The 19,971-nt window shown below is 28.3% G+C and overlaps 2 protein-coding genes and 2 non-coding genes across 4 annotated transcripts in view; 2 read left to right on the forward strand and 2 right to left on the reverse strand.

Moving 5' to 3' along the window:
* Positions 1-70: 70 nt before the first annotated feature.
* On the reverse strand, positions 71-4,805 carry LOC130666092 (cytochrome c oxidase subunit 6A1, mitochondrial-like). Its single transcript, XM_057466765.1, has 3 exons — positions 4,644-4,805; positions 3,988-4,142; positions 71-306 (listed from the first exon to the last, which is right to left on the reverse strand). Exons 1-3 carry the CDS (start codon positions 4,741-4,743, stop codon positions 199-201), a joined length of 363 nt encoding a protein of 120 aa, XP_057322748.1. The 5' UTR covers positions 4,744-4,805; the 3' UTR covers positions 71-198.
* A 7,555-nt stretch (positions 4,806-12,360) lies between these two features.
* LOC130666098 (serine/threonine-protein kinase S6KL) overlaps positions 12,361-19,971 on the forward strand; it is a 37,185-nt gene continuing 29,574 nt past the window's right edge. Inside the window, exons 1-8 of the mRNA XM_057466771.1 lie at positions 12,361-12,654; positions 12,966-13,027; positions 13,111-13,205; positions 13,949-14,216; positions 14,499-14,583; positions 14,660-14,767; positions 14,839-14,997; positions 17,234-17,322. Of these exons, the coding sequence (XP_057322754.1) occupies positions 12,971-13,027; positions 13,111-13,205; positions 13,949-14,216; positions 14,499-14,583; positions 14,660-14,767; positions 14,839-14,997; positions 17,234-17,322 (861 nt within the window). The 5' untranslated portion in view covers positions 12,361-12,654; positions 12,966-12,970. The remainder of the gene's footprint in view (positions 12,655-12,965; positions 13,028-13,110; positions 13,206-13,948; positions 14,217-14,498; positions 14,584-14,659; positions 14,768-14,838; positions 14,998-17,233; positions 17,323-19,971) is intronic.
* Trnaw-cca (transfer RNA tryptophan (anticodon CCA)) lies at positions 17,509-17,580 on the forward strand. The gene has a single exon. It is a non-coding gene; the product is annotated as a tRNA-Trp (tRNA).
* On the reverse strand, positions 19,723-19,796 carry Trnan-guu (transfer RNA asparagine (anticodon GUU)). Its single transcript has one exon. It is a non-coding gene; the product is annotated as a tRNA-Asn (tRNA).

Consider the following 19,971-nt stretch of genomic DNA (forward strand, 5'->3'; position numbering starts at 1 on the left):
AGTTAGAAAGTGTACTAAATAAAAAAAACTATATGTATTTTTTTATATGATAAAATAATTAAACGTTGGGCCGAATTAAACATTTAATTTATTGATAATCACCTTACATTTAATGATTATTACTTGATTAATTCTTTATTAGATTATTAAATAACTCTTTCTATTAATTTACTGAATAGTTGAATTAATGTTGATTAATTATTTTTTATGATGATTTGGCGGTGGTGCTTCATAACCAATTCCAGGGACTGCATTACGTTCTGGGTTGTGGAAGAAGGAGTGCTTTCCATCGCCCCAAGGAAAAGGCTAGTTAATTAATATTAAAATTTATTATTTAGTACTTGTTATTTTAATTAATAATTTAGAAATGTCTGTTCAAAAGAAGATACGTCCACCATCAAAAAATTTCAGGTAAATAAAAAAAAAAAAGTTGTTACTACACTGAGCAGAAAAAGGACTACAAAAAGTATGTACTTTCTTGATTCAATAATTATTTTACTTTAAAAATTTATTTATTGCGAAAAGAAAATTGATATTTATTTATTACTACACGGAAAAAATGAACTTCATAATTTGAGAAACGATAGGTAATATATAATATAATATAATAAATAATATAATAAAAAAGTGATCCGTAAATACTATCATTTTAAATAGTAATTCTTTCATTTATAATTAAAACGTGAATAATTATGGCATCAGTATTAAAATTTATTATATATGTAAGAAAAAATAATTTCTGAACTTTAAAAATCGTAACTAAATTAAAAAAATTTGACACATTATAAAATTTGTTGTTTGGAATTTTTAAATTTCATACATTGATGTCTAGGGTCCGGGTTATAAGTTCTTATACAGTAATTTATTAAGTTTATTTTTTCCTGTGTAATTACAGTCGACTACTCGTCATAAGCCTCTTCCCCTCACTCGGCAGTTACTGAGTACAAACATCGTCCCCCATTTAACTTCTCAAAATTATAAACAAAGAATAAGAAAAAGTAGACAAATTAATGATGAAAATTTACTATCTATGTTTCGCGAAGAATAATTGAATCGTTATTAAGTAGAATATAACTCATTATAATCATGAATTATATTTGAAGCTACTGCTACAATTGAAAAGTTCGATTGTGAATTTTTCATCAATTAAATAATTATTATTATTGTTACTGTAATTAACTTTTTTTCATCATAATTATTGTTACGTTCTGGCTTCAATTGAATTTAAATAAAAAATTAAGAAAATTTTTTTTTAAGTTTCATAAATTTTTTTTAAGTATCACAAATAAATCGATAAATCATTACATTGTTGGCGGAATTATTTCTTTTCAATGCCAACAATGTAACGGAAATCTCTCGCGATAAGAGAATCGCCGTGGCTCGCGAATAGTCTAAACTCATGACGAAGCATGAGACCCAGGCTTCGACGACGTTCTCTAAGGTAACCCGAGATGCGACGTTGGACGATTTATAATTTTGTAATTTTTTTGTACTGGATCTGCGGAGGCAGAACAGTCAGTCAGCCGACGAATATCTAAGGCCCCGGACCTTTGTCTGGTGACCGACTGACATGAAATTTAATGTTTTATTTAAAAATATACTTAAATTCATTTTAAATTTTTTATTGTTTGAATTTAAAACTCTTCAAATAGAATTAAAACTATGAGAATCGGATGGTGACATCAGAGGAGATCTATATCAACTTTCCAATGATGTCTACCTGAGAAATATTTAATTCTTATTTAATTAAATAATAAATAATATAAATTAACATTTAGTCAGAATGTTACAATTATTATTAGTGTAAAAAGATAAGTATTTATTTGAACACTCAAAAAATCGAGATAGTGGCGTATGTAACAAAACGTAAATATAACGTTTAAAATTATATAAATAAAGAAAGCCTATGACGGGTAGTCTAGAATAAAACTAAACGCACGATAGTGAGGATACTGAGATCCCAAGAAAAATTTTCCCCTACGTTCCCTACACCAGACTTATGAAGGGTAATCGACTGTATTTAATTTTGTTTTTTGTTGGCCTTGTTATTGGCGAAAACTATTTGAATAAATAAACTGTGACGTTCCTGTTAGGTTTCTAATTAAAAAAAAAAAAATATACAATTAATATTTTAGTAATGTATAATAAGTTTTGGTCACTGATGAAGAAAAATTCTTAAGTTAATTTTAATTTTATATTATTTCAATTGAAAACCCTTCAGATAAAATTAAAAATCTATGAGAATTGAACAGTAGACATCACAAGAGATTTATCGACTGTCCAACGATAACAATCTGGACAATAATTAATTAATTAATAAATTAAATACATTTTCATCTAGCCAGAATGTTACCAAACAAATAACTTCTGCAATCGAAAATATTTTTCTGTTAAAAGTATTCTTTTCGCTCAGTGTAGGTCAAATATAGATTTGAAAAATATTTATAGTATAATTTTAATAGAAGGGATTATTCTTACTACACACAGTAAATAAGGATTCGTGAAAGTATAAAAAAAAGCGAGTGTTAATTCAACACACTGCTATTATCTTACTTGACCAGCTTTAATCGATTGATTTTTTACCACAAAAAAATATGATTCTAAAGTTAAAGAAAATTAAAAAATATATAGGTGCAATTTTTTTGAATATATATATTTTGCACAACTCATGATGCGAAGCATCAGAGAGTGCTTTACGATCGAAAAATTGTTTTCGCCTCACGTCAACAATTTTTTTTTATAATTTGTCGTTTTTGAAAAAATCTAAAATTTGTTAGATGTCAGCTAACTTCAGTATCATAAAAAAATCTGATTTTATTCGAAAGTAACACTTTAAATGTTACTTCCAAATCATTACACAATAAATGTTAAAAATAGTCTCGACCATCACATAAAATTCTTAGAAAATTTTTACTTTCAACATATACGTGTAATTTTTTTTTACACTCTCGATGTTAAAATAACATCCCTGATTAGAAATACGATTTGTGACGACTAAAAACAATTATAAATTTCATCATCATTAATCGTCTTTAATACTCATAATTGTCATGGTTTTTCACATTTAATCGTCTCTCAGTGTTACAATTCTACTCTTAACATCTCTACTCAAGGAAAGTGGCTACAACTCCACTCACTCACAATTTTACTCAGCCTCAACTCTACTCACAGTTTTTTTTACTCAGGTTCAACTCTACTCAGTTATATCTTTACTCAGCTAAAACTCTACTCACAAAGAATGGCTATTTTATCGATAGGCTAAAATACGTGAGTAGAGTTGTAGCTGAGTAAAGATATAACTGAGTAGAGTTAAACCTGAGTAAAAAAACTGTGAGTAGAGTTGATGCTGAGTAAAGTTGTGAGTGAGTAGAATTGTAGCCACTTTCCTTGAGTAGAGATGTTGTGAGTAGAATTGTAACACTGCAGTCATGAATCGTTTTTAATCTTCATACTGGACCAGAAATTGCAATATTATTTTACGATTTGAGACGATTCATGACGACTAAAAATTTAATCGTTTTTAATCGTCAATTGATGATTCATGGCGATTTTAAACGATTAAAACCTTTTTAATCGTCAGTAATCATATTTTTTAATCAGCGATAATACTGAAGTTATAATTTTTTGAATTTTTTCAAAACGATAAATTACAAAAAAAAAATTGCACCTAGTTTGTATAATTTTTTCCATGTGCATATTTTTAGTTTTTTTTTTCTCATTGATTCGTTGAAAAAAAAAAGTTCCAAAATTATTAATTGTCTGTTAGCTTCATGGTCATAAAATAACACAGAAACAAGTGCAAACCGTTCATTTTACACACGATATATATCGATTTTGACGAATCCTTTTTTACTGCGCAGTCTGAAAACAGGAACTGATTTTATTTAATCGAGAGAGTACATAGAAATAAAATATTAAATATATAAGTATATCTCTTTGAACAAACACTTCGATTATGTTTATATTTATTTATATTTATTATTTTACCTTGTTCATGATGTACATGTAATCATATGGAATATATTCTGGTCTTTGTATTGTTTCTTCTTCCTCTTTAGTTAACATATAAGAATTAATCATACCCAAAACAACAGATGGTAAAGCTACGAAGAATGTGAGATTCCTCCATAATTTTTCTGACTCTGAAAATAAAATGAATATAAATGAGATTATGTTATTGGAAAAACTTTCAAGTGGCCGCCGGAGTGTTTAATTTTTTAAATGAATATTAACTGCATGTTAATGAAATAAATCATTTGGAATCAGATAAAACTTTTTAACTCACGTATAAATTTTTTAAAATTAATTTCTATCTAATTTAGTTTATTTTAATATTATAAAATTTTTGATTTTGCTGCAGTCAATTTCATTTTAAGATATTATGTAATAGCTTTAGAAATAAAACTGTTGGATTCGTTGTTAAGATAATAATCAAATAGAAATATATATATAAATATATTTATTCGAAAGTGATATTGTAAAAAAATTTATTTTCTTGTTAATAATTAAATGTTAAAATTTATTTTAAAAATGTAAGAAAAATGTGCAATGTATTGATGTGTACTAAAAAAAAAAAAAAATGAAATATTAAATTAAAATAAAGTGATAAATATATAATATAAAAATTTAGATAAATTATTTACTCTCGACATTTTTTGGTCGGTGATAACCAGGCACAAATGACATATCAGTAACATAATTGCGAGCTAAAACACGGCCCGTAAACGCAAGTTTCGACGCCATTTTTTCAACTGAGCTCCAGAACAAGAACACTCTGAACTGCGTAACTCAATGGAAAAATAGGTAAATGAACGTAGGCGTAGAATTTGCGAGAGTGTATCGAATCATTCGATTCATACTTTGAGCCTTTCGATTAATCGATGTTGAAACGAGGCAGAATCCAGGGTGCGCTGTATGCTCTGTCACGATTCGTACGAGCGATTAAAGCGACACCGCGTAGAATGTAATATCTACGTTATTTCGCGGGATTATTTAAATATACAGCTTGGAGTGTTAGTGCTTGGTCAATTACAGTATCTTTTAGATTAGATCCAAAGACCAGGCATTAAAGTACTAATGCTCCAAGCTGTATATATATATAAATATATATATGTATAGGGGAAGGGGGGGAGCAAAACGGGGTACCCCCAAAATTTTATAAACAAAAATTTATTATTTAAATGTTTTTTAAGCATTCTAAAATCACTTTTGTAAATATAATGGAGCATTGTTTTAATATTTTTTGTTAAACTTTTTCAAAAATCGAGTGTCAGTCGAAAAATGTTAATGGCTTTTGTTTTATGATAAAAACTAATAAAAAATTTTTTTTCTTCCTTTGCATCCAATAATTGTGTAAAATGTAATTTTTCTTTATGTAAATTACTTACAAAAAAATTAAATTTTATTTAATATGCAGAATTATTTTTTTTTATCTTTTTAAAGGGGTACCCACAGTAAAAAATTTTGTGTATTTGTGTCGAAAACGGTTTGTGTTAAAAATTGTATTGTGTTAAACTAACACAAAGTTTGTGTCACTTTTTTTTGTAACATAAAAAAAGTGTTGTACACTCTTTATTAACACATTTTGTGTGTTACTCTGGAATACTTTGCGCCCTCTTGTGGCGATATTTCAACATTATCTTTGTGTTAAAAAGGGGTTACACAAAGTTTGTGTCGAAATTTCAACACAAATTTTGTGTCAACCGTTTTTAACACACAAACTGTGTTGATTTTACACAATATTTTTTACTGTGGCCCCATTTTGCCCGCAAAAGTAAAAATTTTTTTTTGTTTCAATGGCAGCTGAAATTTTTGTTTATTTACTTTGAATATCATTAAAAACAAAAAGATTTAACGTATTTGAGTCCTCGAAACCTTAGTATTTTCTTAAGTACCCCGCTTCCCCCCCCCCTGCCCCTACATATACCCACAACTCCTAATTCCGTTAAATATTCGTCAGACTTATGGTAATTTTTAAAATATTTGCTTTTTCTATGTATTGTATTTTATTATCGATCCAAGAAAAAAAAAAGGTGAGAATCGTAGGAAATTGAAAATCCTCTGGATATAGTACCCACAGCTTTTACTTCCATTAAATATTTATAAGACTTAGAGCCAGTTTTTCAAACTGAGTTTATTTTTAATCCGGGTTTTAAATAATTTAAACCCGGATTAGCAATAAACTCGGTTTGGAAAACTGGCTCTTATGGTAATTAGATTGATTGAAAAAAAAAAAGTTGAAAGTAGTAGAATGAATTTGGCAAATGAATATTTCTAGTTATTTGTTGTCATAGTTACGGCCTTTATAGTAAATTAAAAAAATTAATTATATTTCCCTGGTGACCACGTCAAATTTTTTTTTAATTTCAATTTAACATGGAAGGATTGGATTCTAAAAGTCTTTCAATCATAAAAAAAACAAAAGTTATTACTATGTGGCAAGGGGGTCAAACAAAAGCGAGCATAAGGGAAGAAACCGGTTGCTCTGTCAAATCTATAACTAAGTGGGTGAAAGATTTTTGTGAATTTGGAATGGCCGGTTTATTAGCCGATAAAAGAAAGACTAACAAAGGACCAAGGAAAACGACAGAGGCAGAAGACCAAGCCCTGTACGATGCTGCATTAGCTAACAATTTCGGCAATGCTAAAAAATATGCCGCAAAGTGCTCGTTGAATATAAGCGCAAAAACTGTTCAACGAAGGCTTCATGAAAAAGGTTTTATGAGCTGCAAAACATTGAAGAAAGTTTATCTCACCGATGACAACCGTAGAAAAAGGGTGGAGCACTGCAAGAAGTATACAGGGTGGAGTGACAAAGAATGGGATAAAGTCATTTGGTCAGATGAGACGGTAAAATAAATTAATACAATGATTTGCCTCATTATTTTTTTGTAGTACTAAGTAATAAGAATTAATTATATAACGAATAAAAAATTTCAACTTCTGCTATTTGTAGAGTTTCAAAACAACGACGGACAGCAGCGCGACAGTATGGCAGAAAAAAAATAGCCGGACAGCACCCGAAAATGTTATACCGATTGCTCGATCAAATCAAGTATCGTCAAGATATTGGGGTTGTATGACGTCCAAAGGGTTGATGTCATTGGTAGAGCTCGATTTGCCTTTCAACTCCGAGAAGTATATAGATCTTTTGGAGAACACTATGTACCCGGCAGCAAGAACTGTTTTTCCAGTAGAGGATTACGAGACTATTATCTTTATGCAAGATAATAGTCCCGTACATACGGCTAGAATTGTTAATGAATGGTTTGAAGAGCACCCAGATATTGAGCTTTATCCACATCCACCGTCTTCACCTGATTTGAATCCTCTTGAAAATATTTGGGGTAAATATATATAAACAAAAACTATGACGAAATTTAAAAAATTATAAACAAACAAAAATTTAAAATTGGATTGCAATTAAAATTATTATTTTTCTAACTGATGATAAATATATATCTTTTTATTAATGATGATTGTTTTAGGATTGGTCAAGAAAAACTGCAACCCAACAGACAAGCTCAACAACAAAGACGATTTGTGCGATTACGCTACAATAGTCTGGAATCAATTAGCAGAGCGGCCAGATTATTGTCAAAATATTGTTCATTCGATGAAAAAACGAATGTTAGACATCATAAATAATAACGGATATTGGATAAAATATTAATTTATAAAATTTCTTTGTATCTGCTGAGTTCCGTTTCCATAAAATTCTAGACTGCTTTTGTTTTGATTTTTTTTTTTTTTTATTGAGATGAAAATACAATGGAAACTGAAATTTAAATAACTGAGAATGGGTTGAATTTTGTCAAAATAAAAAAAAAAGATTTGACCGCAGTCAATTAAATATCTAATATTACTCATGTGAATTACAAATATTATTATTATTGTTAGTAATATTCATTTAATTGGTACTATTTACGCTAATACAATTGTTTTTATTAACAGTAGTCATTTTTGGCGATACTGTAAATTCAGTTATTATTTTAATTAACAGTTCGCGTAGTCTCTAATTGATTTTTTAATCCAAGTGAATATGGTTCTAGACCAATTGAATCAAGAAGTAAACTAACAGCAGTAGAAAATGCATCAACTTGTTTTCAATATTCTGTTTCTAATGTCGGTAGTGCGGCAGTAATTACTGCAGTAATATTTACTAATATTTTTTTCCGTGTAATCCTAACGAGTAAATAATATATTAATAATAATTAATACACCAATTTTTTACATATAGTGAAACCTAAATTTACAATTAACCTTCTCAATAAGACAATTTATAGATAAATTGAGAAAAATATAGATATCCCGAACTGGGAATCAAACCCAGATACCCAGACCATGCCAGTATAAATTATATAAACGATTATTGAATTATTCAACTATTATAAACAGTTTAGAGTTTGATTAATTTCGAAATAAATACAGGCAGTCACCAAAAAAGTTTTCAAAAAGTTGAAAATTATTTCAAATCTATAAAAATTAAATAAATTATCTAGTAGAATGGTGTTAATTCCATTTAGTTGCTCTAAAACTATCTTCTTTCAAATTTACTTAGTAATGGAGTACTTAAAGCTCAATAACTTTTTAATCGTTAGGATTACGAAAAAACTATTTCAATACTTTTTTGTAGAGAATTAAATTTCCTACAAGAACGATTGATAGAAAATATAGAAAAAAAATTTCTTCGTAGTTTTACCGCATGAAAACAAAAAAAAAATTTTTTACGTGTTATTTAAATGACAAAATACAACTTTATTGAGCTTCGTGGAGAATTGAGATATAAAGCTGCGCTTTAGAGGAAATTTTTTTTATACCTTAGAAAAGCTTTTGGAATGATAGCCAAGAGACTTTTTTTTTTTGGACCACTCCAATGTATATGTCTTAATATTATATTATATTCTATTCTATTTCATTTTAGTACATTACATTTTTGGGAATTTCCAAACGATTTACTGAATTAGGGCCTGGTCACTTAAGTAACTCTAGAATTTTTTATTCTCTAAGATCATAAAATTCTAAGATCTTGGGAAAAACACACAGTCTGGGAAACTTACTTTCTCCAAGTCTGTCATTTTATTTAAATAATAGAATTGGTATAAATTGTAAGCTCTTTATTTTGTAAACCTAAAATCCTTATAAATACTTCAATTGTTATAATATTATGGAAACTCTCGTACCTAAGTTAGAAAATAGTTGAGCCGATTAGAGACCCCAATAAAACTGGGACACTAAAGTCGGCAAAAAGGCAAGTCGTCCCGTATCGTAAAACATCATATACGATGGGAGGAACCGTTCATCACGTCGGGTAGCCGTACAGCTGCAGAGTGGACGAAGCCAGTGGTTAAGAGGAAACTCGATCCTGCTGGAGGGAGTCGCTCACGTGACGTCCGGTGGGCCAGCCTCTAGGATGGGCCCAATCCCCCACTCAAAACCATCCGCGTGGACTTACCGTAGTTTTAAGTTATGCTAGGGTAGAAGAATCTTGTAAGTTGAATCGAAAAGACGCAACTTGTAGACTTGACGAAAAGAATATAAACTCCCTGATTAGAAAAAATGTTTTGGAATGATTCAAAACAATTTGAAATGATTTAATATAATATACACCAAGTTGGCCGTAAAAATTGTCGTTTCCATAAGTTGACAGCAACTGGTCGCCAACTTTCTGGGAAAGTTGGTAGCAGGAGTTGGCAGTCCATTAGTTGACGTAAAATTGCCTTACATTTTCAGCAGCAGTAGATTGTCGCCAGTTTGCTGCCACCTTGGCTATCAGAGTATACGTTTCGCGATTCCGGCTATGCGCTGTATACTTATCTTACGTCGTATAGCTCGCCTAGTCAATTCAGCTATACAGAGGTTCCTCACAGTGGATCATCAAAATGATGATCGTATCCTTATTTTAAGAGTTGTATGAATCTCTGACCCTAGTATCCTACAGATAATACTTACAAATAACCACCTAAATAGCCAATTTACAGCTATACGAATCCTCACGCTGCCAAAATAGTTACTTATATCAATGAAACTACATCCCTATCCAAAACATCCCATAGAATCCATTAGAATGAGTCAAAAGCCGCTTAAAAACCAATACAAGTCTATATATTTGAAATTATAACCCGGAGCCCGGTTGTCAATATGGGGAATTTTAACATTCAAATAGTAAAGTTTATAATACGTGTCGTCTATTTTCTAAGTATCAGTTACGATTTAAAAAGTTCAAATAGTAATTTTTCTTACATAGACAATAAATTTTCATACTTATCCTGTAATTATTCACGTTTGAATCATAAACGAAAAAATTACTATTTAGAATGATGGTATTTACTGATCACTTTATCATTATATTACTTGTCATTCTCAATTTATATAGTTCATTTTTTTCCGTGTATAGACTATTAAATGAACACGCGAGCATTCTTAAGGCTCGGTCGTACCTAACGAAATCCTAGATTTAAGAATTCTTATTACCTTTTGAATATTTATGGGACTCGGAAGATGAAAATCTTTCAAGGAAGTTCGTCTTCTGCTTTTAGTCGGAAGCTAAGAAAATTGCTGTTATGATAATTATTTAATAAATAATTAGAATTCTTAAATTCAAGATTTCGTTAGGTACAGCTCAGCCTTAAGGCTGGGCCGTACTAAACGAATTTTTGAATTTTATTTTTCTTTTAATTTATAAATCAATTGTTACTACAGAAATTTTTATAGCTTCCGAAAAAATGTGTAAGACAAACTTTTTCGGAAGGTTTTCATCACTCGAGTGACGTAATTATTCTAAACGTAATTAGAAAAGTAAAATTCGAAAATTCGGTTAGTACTGCCTACCCTTAAATAAGGTAACCAAATTGTGATTCTCATGATACGTCATTTGAAGCTACACTGGACGATCAAGATCATTATGACAATATTTTTCTCTCCGTGTAACTTTTTTTTTGTTTGTGCCTTTGTACACTCGTTGTCATTAATGCCTGGTCCCCTGCATTATGGAGAGTATATAGTCTCCATAACCAGAGCCTTACGAGTTCGGTCTCCTGTATATATAGTCTCCATACCCTGCATGGCTAAGATTCTGTAGTCTGGGGGACCAGGCATTAATGACAACGAGTGTAGGCTGGCTTCGTAAATCATATCCATTGGCCATCTAGGGTTCAGGTTTGTAAGTTGTCCTTTCCTATAGGATGGTAATATAGTTTTAGTTTTCCTCTGCAAGTAAATTGCTAAGGTATTTACCGTATTTACAAACAGTTCCAAAACAGATGGTTTTTCGATACAACCCCTGATAGCCAGACTTTCTGATCAGAAAGTTGGTGCCAATTAGTTGTGATCAAGTTGACGACAAGTTGTCGACAACTTTCAGCTTTTGTAGCTGTTGACTACAAGTTGTTACAAACTTTCCTAAAAAGTTGGCGACAATCTACTGCTGCAACCTGTTGCCAAATTTCTGAGAAAATTGAAGGCAACATTCCGTCAACTAATGCCAACTTTTGCCACCAACTTTCTCAGAAAGTTGCGATCCACTAATGGAAAGGCCAATTTTTGCGACCAACTTGACTATCAAGATAAAAGTTGACATTCCTAAATAGCACACTTGACTTTATGACATCTATAAGATAGAAGTTTTGAGGCTGTTGTTTGACTTATCGATAAAGCACCAAAATGTTGACAAATCAATCAGAAATTCATGTCACCGTAAAAATACCTGCTTAAAAAACTTGACACAAGTGACGACAAAAAGTAAATTGCAAATAATGGTAAAATGAGTCATCTAAACAATTTTTTAATTAAAATGACTTTTTTAGGGCGGAAAAAAAACACAAATTTCCTATGACTTCTAGGACCAACATCTGTATGTCTCTTTTAAATAAAAAAAAACTTGACTTTGAGACAAAAAAATATATTTGTCTTGTCTTTTTAAAAGACATCTTAAAGTTGTTCTGTGTTACTTGGGTTAGGCCACTTGAATAAGCGATAGTACCAGCAGGGCTGAATTTAAAAACTAGAATTTCAAAATTAAAGAATTCAAACGTGACGACAATTAAATTATTTTGAACTGGAGACTGAGTAATAACATTAACCAGTTGTCCCTACATTCACCCAATTGATAATTAAACTAATTTTTAATTTTTTAATTCAAAAAAAAATTAAATAAATTAAAAAAAAAAAGTATTTGCAAGCTATATTTAATTTAAGTCATCGATAAACTAAAAAACTACATAACCAATAAATACTAAATTATCATTTACTTTATTTACGTCTCTTATACGTACATTTCATCTCATATGTCAAATACATATATATATTAACACATTACTTTATTTTTACCTACAGTATTTATTTACAATCATACTTTGTACCTGTAACGCGCTAATTATTTATTAACTAATTATTATTAACTAAAATCATTTTGTAATTTAAAAGTAATAACAAATCATAATTGTTATGTCATAACTTCAATGGAATGTTGTCATTTGTCTTGTGTCATAATACTTACTTCTGAACACATAACAACAAAGTATTTTAAAGTAAAATTTATTAATAAGTAACATGATAATTATTTATCAATTAATAAACGTCAGTATTAAAAGTATTTTAAATATTATAAAATTGATAATAAATCAAGTTTACTTACAAAGTTCGAAATTATAACAGGTTAGTTTTGTAATCTCACCTGTTGATTGTTATTGTTTATTATTTATGTTTACATTTGCTTATTTTTTATAAACGTGAATTTGGCTGACAATTGGCAATTTTTTAAATTTTTAAATAAATAAATAAAATGTAAGAAGAATGGAAATTTAAAAAACCGTTCTTAGATAATTGAAAAACTAGTACGCGCATTTTTTTCAAATTCATTATTCTAATTTATTTATTTATTTAAAATTTATAAATTTTCTCGTGTCTGCTACAGACACACTCATAATTTTTTTTGATTGCTAATGATTACGTTTTTTTCTTAAAAGATTGAATGGGAAACACGAATAATAAAATAAATAAATACTCGCGACGTAATTATAGCAGTCAGGTAAGACCAACAAAAAAGTTAACATACATTTTCTTTATATATTTATTTGAATATGTTATTTATATATTTATTATTTTTTCTAGTGTAGTCTCAGTAGTATTATCAGCGGAGGTTGTACAGGAACGACAGAATCTATTTATGAAGAATACAGACCATTATCACGTATCTCACGACGAACGTTTGTATTTTTTAAAATATTTAATTAATTAGTTTGTATTATAGTATAGATTAAGGATGTTTATTTAATTAGTATCTTTTCTGTTTGGTTTTAAATCAACTGACAGCATCCAATCTCATATTTTTTTATGGTGATATTTTTTAATCCCATTGTTTATGTTGTCAGTCTATATATTTTATTGTTAAAGAGAAAAAATTTTTTGTTTTTTTTACTATTGACTTTTTAATTATAATTTAAATATCGTTAGAATTTGATCAATTTTTTAAAAATTAAATACCTTATTGTTTTTTTCCTAATATAGTATTTTAAATGTATAATAATGTTTTTTTCTTTACTAATTGTTAATTACTATCGATAATTATCTTTTGTAAAAAAAATTTTCAATTATTAACTTTGGTGGACTCAAGTTTTGAAAAAAATAAATTTACTGAACAATTAGCTAAGTATGAATTTGTAGACACGGAAATTTAATTTTTTTTAAATCGTAGTAAATAAATTAATGTCAATAATAAAAAGAATAGAATTTGATTTAAAAAATAGAACACTATTTAGTTCTATAAACTCGTTTCGATCACATCTTAGACAAATTCAAATGTAACTAGAAAATTTTTAATGAAAAAAATATTTACTTAAAAAAAAATTCAGATTGTGTACTGCACTTGAAATAATTGAATAATAATTATAATTATAAATGATTTAACTTGATATTAATATTTATTAACATAGAAATTATTTATAAATAGATGGACTGAAGGAACATTAAATGATCCATTGAGTTCATCAAAAACAGTATGGCCTGTACCAAAATTTGAAGCGATATTTTTACCAGAATTTAAAGTTCGAGAGCATCCAATTAATAATGATTACAATTTTATTAAATTCATCGCCAAAGGAGCTTACGGACGTGTATTTAAAGTCGAAGATAAAGTTACTGGAAATATTTATGCTTTAAAAGTTATCAGCAAATCAAGAATAATTGAAGAAAATGCAGTTGAACAAGTCAAACAAGAAGTAAAAATTATTTTACCAAGATTGTTATATTTTTTATGAATGTTAATCTAGCAGACATCAGAAAAATTTAAAATTATAAATAAATAAAGTAAATAATTAATAAAATTAAATTAAAAAAATACGCGCATTTAAAAAATTTTGAAATTAATAACTGCAATTTTTATAAATAATATTTTTTAAATTATTTACTCTATTTATTTATAATTTAAAATTTGTCTGATATCTGCTACATTCACACTCATATATTTTTTAATATATTTCTAAATTATTCATATATTTTAGGTGGCTATTCAAAAAGCAGTCAGCCATCATCCATTTATTGTTCATTCCTGCCATCACTGGCAAGGCAGAAAAACTTTATATATGTGTAATTATATATGATTTTTATGGTTTTATTTCCGATATTATATAATTATAATTAATTATTAGTATTATTATTACAGTAACAGAATATGTCAATTGTGGTGAACTTTATTATCTAATTCGCGAGTATGAAAAATTACCAGAAGAAGTTGTTAGAATTTATGTTGCTGAATTGGCATTAGCTATAGGTAATAATTTAATATATATTATTAATTACATATTAAATATTCTTAAAATAATATAAAATTTAATTACGTAGATTTTCTTCACAATGCTGGTATTGTACATAGAGATTTAAAATCTACAAATGTATTATTAGATAATGAAGGACACGCGGTACTGATTGATTTCGGCTTAGCTAAATGGTTGCGTCCATTACATCGTACTAATACATTTTGTGGTACTCAAGAATATATGGGTAATTAATCACATATATTTTATTCCGTTAGTATATAAACAAACGCATTTATATCTTAAGAATAAATAGGTCTACATAAATTACAACTAATATCATTATCCGATCACAGCTCGACCAAAGAATGTAATGTAATTTATAATCTATATTATTAAGGGAAGAAGAGAAATTTCGTTTTCGCCATATCTATATGATAGAATAAGTTAATGTTATTAAATTTGGTATCGTTAGAAAGGTCTTGACTTAGATTTATTCCTTTTCATGGTTTCAACTCTTTTTAATTGCCAAGTATCGAGATAAATAAATTTATCTATATTATTCGAATTATATTTAAATTACGCGGGAAAAAAGACAGTCGTATTTATTTTATTTAAATAAATTAATATTTTAATTATTCTGTCACTGAATATAACTGAATATATATAACTATTATATATATAGTGAAGAGAAAATAAAAAAAATTTAGTCTATGCCATGTCTTCTGTGATAATAAAAATTAAAAAAATTTAGTTTGGTATTAGTGAAAAAAGATATATTAAACGACTAATAAATAAAAATTTGACCGTGTGTAGATTTTTTTGTCAATAATCCCTTGATTATACAATCATCGAAATCAATAAATTTGCACGTTAATGATGAGATTTGTTTCATTAAATTCCAATAATAATAGAAATACATAAAAGATTCAAGAGATTCAAATCATATTTAATAAATTTAGTAGTAATACTTGGGCAGTCACATAGTGACTGTAGGTTGCTCGTTTATTTATTATAGACCCAAAAGGCCAATAACTAGGTCACTAAATTAACTACAAAGTTACATGATATAAATAATTACTGTCTTATTAATTAATAACACCAAAGTAAATGAAGTATGAAGAAATAGTAAACATTGACTATCATTATTTATTTATTTATTTACTTAACGCCAATCAGCTTTACACTAATGAATATACAATGATAAAAACATATATGAGTAGATAAGAAAACAAAATAAATGACATAAAATAAATCAAAAGAAAAATAAACTATAAAAAAAACATTTAGTAGTCAATATTGCAGAAGTAGCCTCTTGATAAGGCTGAGAATGAGGCACCTGTATTGCCAAAAAAGTTAATGCCCGGGCAGTGGCGATTGACTAGCCTTGCTATTCTATTAAGTGACCCATAAACTACGTAAATTTTATTTTATTTGACGGTATTGAGTAGTCGTCACATTCTAAGACCAGATCTAGAGCTGAAAAGACCGAACAGATTGAGCATCTTAAACAAGTTGATTAGACTGTTAATAACTTTATAGAAGAATGTCAAATTTGCAATTTCCCTTCGACTATACAGGCTGCTGATTTTGAATTGGGAACTAATTATTTTTAATTAATCTAATGAGATCAAATAACATCTTTCAAATAATAGTTACAATTATACATAATTATGACTACGGAGTAAAACTAGTATGGAAGCTAGGGCACTAGTTAGCAACAGCTGATTAAATTTGAGGATATCAAGCAGCCGGCTCTCATCATGCCAAATATTATTACTAATTGTGACACGTCTAAACTAAAGAGATGACTGTGAAATGTTTTAGCGAACAATTGTAGGATAAAACACTAAATACCCAAGTAGCTCAGAGACAACTTTAAGATTTCATAAAGATGTCTTTTAAAAGGACAAGACAAATTTTTTTTATCTCAAATCCAAGTTTTTTTTATATAAATAAGACATAAAGAAGTTGGCCCTAGGAGTCATAGAAACTTCGTGTTCTTTTTGCCATCCTACAAAAGTAATTTCAATTAAACAATCGTTTAGATGATTTCTTTGATAATTATTTTTTGTAATTTACTTTTTGTCGTCACTTGTGTCAAGTCTTTTAAGCAGATATTTTTTTGGTGATATAAATTTCTGATCGCTTTGTCAGCATTTTGGTGCCTTATTGCTAAGTCAAAAAACAGCCTCAAAACTTCTATCTTACAGATGTTACAAAGCTGTGTGCTACTTAGGTAGGTTCTAGAGTTACGAACAGGTACTGAGAGTGGTAGATTTTAAAGGATTCGTGGACAGTCAATAAAATTACTACATAGAACTACATGTTAAAGATAATATTTCCTAGTACCGTGATGGGATAGTAACTTTATTTGGTAGGGTTGTAATTTGGTCAGACCTGTTTATAGTAGAGATATAAAGGCGGCATGCTCAAACATTAAACTAATAAATAAATAAATTTATTGTTTTTAAAATTTAAAGCTCCTGAAATAGTACGTAGAGAGTATTATGGCCATGAAGTTGATTGGTGGTCTTTAGGAGTTCTTACATGTGTTCTTCTTACTAATAAGGTTTGTAAATTATTATAAAAAATTATTTATTATTAATTATAACAGGTAATTGAATATAACTTTTGAATCTGTATAATTGATAATTTATAAATATTTAATTATTAGTTTTTAAATTTAAATATTTGGCGGTTAATTTACGCTTCAAGTGTCTCACCAGTATAATAAAATCAACTCTGCCAATCATATGACTCCGTGGCGCAACGGTAGCGCGTCTGACTCCAGATCAGAAGGTTGCGTGTTCAAATCACGTCGGGGTCAAATACTTTTTTAAATTTTTTTATTTTGTTATCAATAATTATTTTTTCTCGCAATAAATAGTTTATCTAAACATCTATTAATTAAAGAAAAAAATAGATATTGATAAACATTTTAATTGCGCATTTATCTCAAAACATTAAATGAAATTGATGTATTGGTTATTATTATTACTACTGTTTCATGCGGAAAAAGTCGGCTTTGTCATAAAGGCAACTTAAAACAGACTCAATATTACAACAAAAAAAATCGGAACTAGTCTAAATATGAACTAGTGCGAACAAAATTCAAATAAATATTGCCAGCAAACTATAACAACTGAATTCGGGTACTTTGTATGAAAGGGAAAATACTAATAATACATGCAGAAAAAAAGTACACAATACTTGTGATCGGCAGTATTTGGTAATCAGTGATGTTCAAGTAGATTAACAAAATCTAAATAATTTGAGCATGAACTGTCAAAATTACATGTAAAACTTAACTCGTTTTATCAAATAATGTCTTCGCTTTCTAGATATATGCAATATATAGACATAAAAAATGTACATATCTACTAGTAACATCCGGGACTTTGATATATAAAAAAACGATAATTAAATTACAAGAATTGAAAATATAAAAATTACAAAGATACAAATATTTATGATATTGAAGTTAGCCGACGTCTAATAATTCTTGGATTTTCTTTTAGATGGTAATCTATAAAAAAAAAAATTTTGAAAAAATTGCACTGGTAGTTTTTTAAATTTTCTACATGTGCATATTTTTAGTTTTCATTTTTTTGTAATTGATTTGTTGAAAAAAAAATCCGAAAATTTTTAATTGTCTGCTAACTTCAGGATCATAAATATTCGATTAGCTTAGAAACATTATTCTGTAAATCTGTTATGACTCGAGTCTTCAATGACTCGAGAAAAAAAAGAAAGTTTTTTTTGCATGTTGCCCTTTATATTAAATAAATTATTAGAATGCAAACAAAGGCACACATTGTCTTACAGTAAGCCACAGGACATCCACGTAAAAATCTATACAGAAATTTATGCTGGAATCCTATAGGTAACCCTATGGGAATCCATCCAAAAATGCTATGTAGGAATCTAAGCTTGATTCCCACGTGGATTTTTTTGATGAGATTGAATTATAAAATTACAATGACATTCTTAAATTAGAATGTATTAAGTACAAAATATTACAGTAAGTTCGGTACTTAATATATAAATGGATTTTTAAATTATGTATTGAATTCACCATTTAAATTTATAGTGTTCACTTCAAAATTCGAAATAATGAATTATTTAAATTTACTACAAGAGTACACTTAAACTATGTACATAAAATCATTTAGACATCTGCTTTTATTAAAGTTCTTGCATTTTTTTTTACAAAAAATCATTTTAGTAGCCCAGTTCCATTTACTTAAAAAAAGGTAGTTCTTAATTACTAATTACTGGGTTGCTTCGTCATCTTTATTGAGTCTCCTCCAGGTCAATTATTAGTAAATCGTTTTTATAACCCATTAAACTCAATCAACCATCTTGCAATAAAATGCATTAAATATATTTTAATTCCAAAATTAATTAACGTAAACTTGTTTAGATTAATCATAATTTAACATTAACCTTTAGAAAATTTTGTATATTATTTTTATAAAAGTTAATTAATATTTCAAAACTTTTGTCATTTTTTAAATAATATATTTTAAAATGTTTACTATCGGTGCTGAATTAATCAATAAAAAAATTAGCCCATATACAAATAATTATTATCAACTGTAAATAATTTTTTTTTTAAATCTATCTAGGCGAAATTGTAACTGCGTTGCCCTTTTTTTAATTAATGCTTAAACTTTTTTTGAACTAATTATCAAAATTTTAATACGGTCATTACAATTGAAACTCATTGAATATTTAAAAAAAGTGGGAAGCACTGTCTGATAATGACTCCAAACATAATCCTTTATATTAAAATAGATGGGTCGAAAATAGTTATGAAGTAAACTGAGTATCGAATTATCGCAAAAATGTGGTCCACGATTCCTTATTGGTTGAAATTTAGAAGCGCAATTAAAATTTTAGTAATTATTAAAATTGATGAAGTAGATGGAAATATTCTAAAAATACAAAAAAAAAAAAAAAAAAGGAACGCTCCCGGGTGGGCTCGAACCACCAACCTTTCGGTTAACAGCCGAACGCGCTAGCCAATTGCGCCACGGAAGCATCTGTCGAATGATGATTTTCTTTTCAATAACATTTTATTGTTAATTAAGAACAGTTATTTAAAGTATTCGAATATTATTGCAAAATATAATCGTGACATTTTACCAACTCGCCTTTGGCCCCATGGAACTCGTTGCCTTTCTGGTTGTTACCTGATTAATCGAAGCGATTGCAA

Source organism: Microplitis mediator, chromosome 3 (assembly GCF_029852145.1).
Source record: "Microplitis mediator isolate UGA2020A chromosome 3, iyMicMedi2.1, whole genome shotgun sequence".
Classification (NCBI taxonomy): domain Eukaryota; kingdom Metazoa; phylum Arthropoda; class Insecta; order Hymenoptera; family Braconidae; genus Microplitis; species Microplitis mediator.

Coding starts and splice junctions, on each gene's coding strand:
- LOC130666092 (XM_057466765.1), bottom strand. CDS start 4,743: ATGGCGTCGAAACTTGCGTTTACGGGCCGTGTTTTAGCTCGCAATTAT. Junction 4,143..4,643: donor CCGACCAAAAAATGTCGAGA/GTAAATAATTTA, acceptor TTTTATTTTCAG/AGTCAGAAAAATTATGGAGG. Junction 307..3,987: donor ACATGTACATCATGAACAAG/GTAAAATAATAA, acceptor TTAATTAACTAG/CCTTTTCCTTGGGGCGATGG.